Source organism: Malania oleifera, unplaced genomic scaffold, assembly GCF_029873635.1.
Source record: "Malania oleifera isolate guangnan ecotype guangnan unplaced genomic scaffold, ASM2987363v1 ctg839, whole genome shotgun sequence".
NCBI classification, from domain to species: Eukaryota; Viridiplantae; Streptophyta; class Magnoliopsida; order Santalales; family Ximeniaceae; genus Malania; species Malania oleifera.
The window spans coordinates 3,063-7,869 of record NW_026652161.1 but is presented as its reverse complement, the minus strand read 5'-3'; the positions used below and the strand labels follow the sequence as shown (position 1 = coordinate 7,869).

General features: G+C 36.4%; 1 protein-coding gene across 1 annotated transcript; it reads right to left on the bottom strand.

Moving 5' to 3' along the window:
• Positions 1-2,174: 2,174 nt before the first annotated feature.
• LOC131147234 (probable protein phosphatase 2C 55) lies at positions 2,175-3,132 on the bottom strand. The gene is made up of 3 exons (XM_058096995.1): positions 2,833-3,132; positions 2,571-2,720; positions 2,175-2,465 (listed from the first exon to the last, which is right to left on the bottom strand). Exons 1-3 carry the CDS (start codon positions 3,130-3,132, stop codon positions 2,175-2,177), a joined length of 741 nt encoding a protein of 246 aa, XP_057952978.1.
• Between the last annotated feature and the right edge of the window lie 1,675 nt (positions 3,133-4,807).

Genomic DNA, 4,807 nt, shown 5'->3' with positions numbered 1-4,807 from the left:
CCTCTTTGTATGGCTTTTCTTTTTCTCTAATGGAGTTTTTTGACTATGCAAAAAAAAAAAAAAAAGACTGAATCTTTTTGCAGAACTACGAAGACCCTCCTACTGCCAAGGTTTGGGTAGGTTTGAACCCAAATTTTCAGCTTAATAACTATGATCAAAAAGCATCATTGCCTCTCCATTATTGTCGGTTTGGGTAAGATGACTTGGTTTTCATTCATCCAAAAGCCCCAAGGACCATCCAGGAAAGGAAAAAAAACCTTGGAACACCTAAGCACACTTGCAACCAACATTCAAAGAACCCCTTGGTTTCTCCTAGGGGGCCTTAACATAATCAGGGAATGTTCAGATAGCAATGACCCAATAATAGTTATTCCCTAGGATATAGATATCAAAAACTTCATGCATTCTGCTATGCTGGAGGGTGTTCCTTTTACTGGTCCCCCTTCACATGGTCCAACAAGAGAACTTATGGTTTCATAGCTAGGAAACTTGATAGAGTTCTGGCCTATTCAGAATCCGCTCTTTCCTCCCCAAAAGACTGAATGTTGAATTGCCGCCATTTTTCCAGTTTGAATTTAGGAATCCCTATTGCTCTAGAAGAATTGAACAAATCTCAGCTTGATATATCTCACTAAATCCAAACATCCTAACTGTGAAACTGTCAATTAAAAAACAGAGGAACTATGGACCTTGCTGTAGGCTAGAAAAAAATGTTGAAACAAAAAGCAAGGTTAAATTGGCTACAGCTGGATGACCAAAATAACAAGTTCTTCTCATTGGAAGTCAAAGATACGCTAGCCAAATCACAAATCAACTCCCTGCAAAACTCTGTGGACAGAAAATATACTCACCTGAAGAAATCACATTGAAGGGATCAGTGAGGCTTCAAGCTGTTGTATAAGACTATAAGGCCAAGCTGTGATACGCCAAGCAGTTACCACTTTGAGGTGTTTGCCATCTGTTTATGGCCATAGGATAGTGATATTGGTGTTTCAATTGTCGAAGCAAGTTTTGAAGGTGGTGGAAAAAGCAGTCCCATAAACCAAAAAGGGATTCGGGAGAATGAAAAATAAAGATGAGCGAAATGGACTTCAATCACTGTACTTTCTGGATCAGTATTCCTATGAGATATAAAATGTAGGGGCAAATTCAAATTTTTATGGATACTGACCTATATCATTGATTTTTACTTGAGATTTATCATGGGCAGCTCAAATCAAAGAGTCAGAAAAGTTGTTATTTCAGCATGCTTTCAATGAAAGACATGGAAGCCGTATGGTCAAGAAAGCAAAAGGTGAAAAGGTCATTATCAAAGGAGGGTGGATGATTAAATACTCATTGTCATATCAGGTAATTCTTTTGAATGAAGATTCTAAATTATGCCTCATATTTACCATCTAGTTGTTGAAAGAAAGCTTCAAAAAAACAAAAAACAAAAAACAAAAAACAAAAAAGCTTAATCTACATTTTGACCATTGTACTTTACTTCTATGCATGTTCTCTAGTGCTTAATCTGTGTTTTCCCCTTTTGCCCTTGACCTCTTTGGCATACTACTTGCATGATTAAAAAAATGTGAATTGCCCACTGAGATCAGGCACTCAAAGATAGGAGTACTTTCTCATTTTCCAATCATTCCTAATACTTGCAATTAACTAGGAATGACTGGAAAGAAGTGAAGTAGATAATTCAGGTTGATATTATAACATGATAGAAACGAGATAGTTGTAGAACTGCTGATCAAAATATAGGATTTTTTGTTATTCTCATTCAATATTGATTTCACTATGTCATACGTCCTCATTACATGCATTTTTGCTGTGATAACTTTGCCATATAACAACGAGAGAAAATGTATTTGCACAGCTTAGAATTGAAACTTTGCATACTAGAACAACCACATACTTCTTTCCCTACTATCAACTCTTAAGACAAGAATTTATTGAACCACGTCAATCTAAATCACTTAAAACATAGGACACGACAGCTGTTATATTATCAATTTTGCCTCATTTATGGTTCTGTCCTGCATGCTTGGAAGCTCTTGCAAAGGGCATATCTGCATTTTTGTCTGTTGAGTTGTAAAATGCGACGGCCACCAAAGTCCATGCCAATTGTAAAACACATACCTCTATCCCTACTATCGACTCCTAAGACAAGAATTTATTGAACCACGTCAATCTAACTCACTAAAAACATAGGACACGACAGCTGTTATATCATCAATTTTGCCTCCTTTATGGTTTCGTCCTGCTTGCTTGGAAGCTCTTGCAAAGGGCGTAACTGCATTTTTGTCTGTTGAATTGTAAAATGCGACGGCCACCAAGGTCCATGCCAATTGCTGAGGCCCTTCCTTTTCTCCAGAGTGCTTTATGATATATTCCATCTCTGTTTGGAGCATGTTGTCAAGCAATCCATCTGTTGCAGTAACAATGACATCTCCTGGTTCTACTGCTACTACCACCTCCTGCATGCATACAGAATTTAATAATCAATACTCTTGCATGCATTCAGAAATTAATAATCAATCTTGAATTACTTCAACTAAAGCATAGTTTATAGTATGACAAACCTCAGCATCACTTGGACTATCACATCCTTTTCCATTTCCGAGCTGGTATGGGCGGTTGAAACCACGTTGCAGTGCTCGTGATTTGAATATCATTTCACCCTTTCTGAAGACCATAAATCCACTATCTCCCACGTTTGCAGCATGTATACACTGCAGCATATGTGTTTATTTTGATTAGTTAATTAACTTTCCTGTAAAAATATTTTTAGAAACTATTAAGTAATTAAGAAATGAATTTGCATTTCTATGCCAGTGTGCTTACTTTGCCTTTAAGGGCAATTATGCAACCAGTGGATGATCCTTCAGCCTTGGTACTTGCGTAAGCTTGATTTAGAACTCTTTTTGGATCGACGTCGCCTGTCGGCTCATTAAAAATTACTGCAATAGCAGAGTTCTTCATGAGCTGTCTAGCATACTCGCCCGCATCTATACCTCTCTTGGCCCAACCCCCAACACCATCTGCCACACCAATGGTCTGCTCCTCAGCACAAATGAAGTGAGCATCTTCTCCATAAGGTTTTGAGGGGTTGTCTTTAGGTATGTAAAATGATCCTGAAATCATCTTGTAGTTTTCTTTCCTAGCATTACAAACTCTTCAAGCATGCATAATCAAACAGAAAAAATAATCAGCACCCAAACTTTTCTTGCAGCAGCTAGGCTTCCAAATTAAAATGGTAAAACATATAAATATTCACACTTCTGGCTAATAAGCTATAAAAGAAACATACATAATGTTTGAAGATTATAAAATCAGGAAAAAATATAGATTTTCATTCTTTGATTTACTGTAATTGCAATAATTAATAAGGAGAGAGAGTGACAGAGATTGACTTTCTTAATTTTTTAATGAACAAAGCAGATTTACACTCCTACCATATTTTCAGTTTTGCACTAATTCCTCACGTCTTCACTATGAATCTTCTAATGAACAAAACAGAGGTTAGATTATGCAAAACCGAAGGTATTGGTAGATCAATCGTGAAGATATTTTTCAGCTCTTTAAATTTGGGAAGTGTTTGGCATATGCACACTAACTTTTCCACTCATAAATGGAAATTAGCTTTTTTATATATATAAATTTCTACATTTGACTCTCATGTGTCCAATTTATAAATCAGCTACTAAATATTAATAAGCAATTTCATATGTTGACAAACATGGCTGATGTAAAAGGTAACTTTTCAAGTCATGGTCGCATATTTTAGCTTTGTAAGTCATTATGAACATCCTCTTGGTGGTTGAAAATTTAAATCATACGTATTTCCATTCTAGTAATTCAATTTTAGCACAAACTAGGTAAATCTATAGTCTATGAATCAGTTTATGCATTTAAATTTTGTGAGTGAGATTCTTGCTATGGCCGGGTGTGCTCCAACCTTGCCATCTTAAGACAGCTAAAATCTTGATTGAAGAGTTGAGATTTAAGAACATAAATAATTCTTGCACAGGTGATCTAATGAACAATGGGAGGTTATGCTAAATTCTAATCAGAAGGGATGGAAGGTAATGGATGCTTTGGGTGAAAACTTCACTGCTTCCACGACCACCTGATTCATTAGAGCATGGAGTGAAGCCTTCAGCTGGTCCTAGAGATGAGGATGAGAATGCAGACTCCATGGTGGAGAAAACATATGCAGTAAAGAGTGATGAGGTGAAAAAAATTATACATGTGTTGGTTTGGGATTAATGGAAATTGACCGGTCCTGCCATAGGACATAGTCCACGTCCTTTTCTTTTCTTAACTTGTCAACGAAGGGTCTTCTTTGGAATCTTAGAAGTGCAGGTGATAAGAGATCTCCTTGCATGCTGAAAGAACTAAGAAATTAATGCATGTCATGACCTGAATATGGAGGTTCTCCTAGAAACTAGGATTAGCAGTATAAGAGCTGAAAAGGCTGTGAAGAAACTTGGCTTCAAAAGAGCATGGCAAGAAATTCAAGGCATTGCAGGGGGTATCTGGGTGCTATGTAGATGCCAGAATGTTGATATTTATATCCAATATCATTCCATTTTATTATTTTTTTAAAAAAAGTAGGCAATGATTTTTTTAATTCCATTTAGAATGTGTATTCCTTACAGGCATCTAACTGGTGCTGTTATTTTTAAGTGAGAAATTGTGTTTCAAATTAATGATATTAAACTCTTGGCCTGGCCCTGATGGAATATATCCCTAGTCTGTTTTATCATAAATTTTTCTAATAAAAGGCTAATTTGAACAAATCGGAGTCACAGCTTGG

What these genes read in the sequence shown, in the direction of transcription:
- LOC131147234 (XM_058096995.1), bottom strand. Translation starts at nt 3,132, where the DNA reads ATGATTTCAGGATCATTTTACATACCTAAAGACAACCCCTCAAAACCT. An exon ending in TAATTGCCCTTAAAGGCAAA is followed by an intron (nt 2,721 to 2,832) that starts GTAAGCACACTG and finishes CATATGCTGCAG; the next exon opens with TGTATACATGCTGCAAACGT. An exon ending in ATAGTCCAAGTGATGCTGAG is followed by an intron (nt 2,466 to 2,570) that starts GTTTGTCATACT and finishes GTATGCATGCAG; the next exon opens with GAGGTGGTAGTAGCAGTAGA.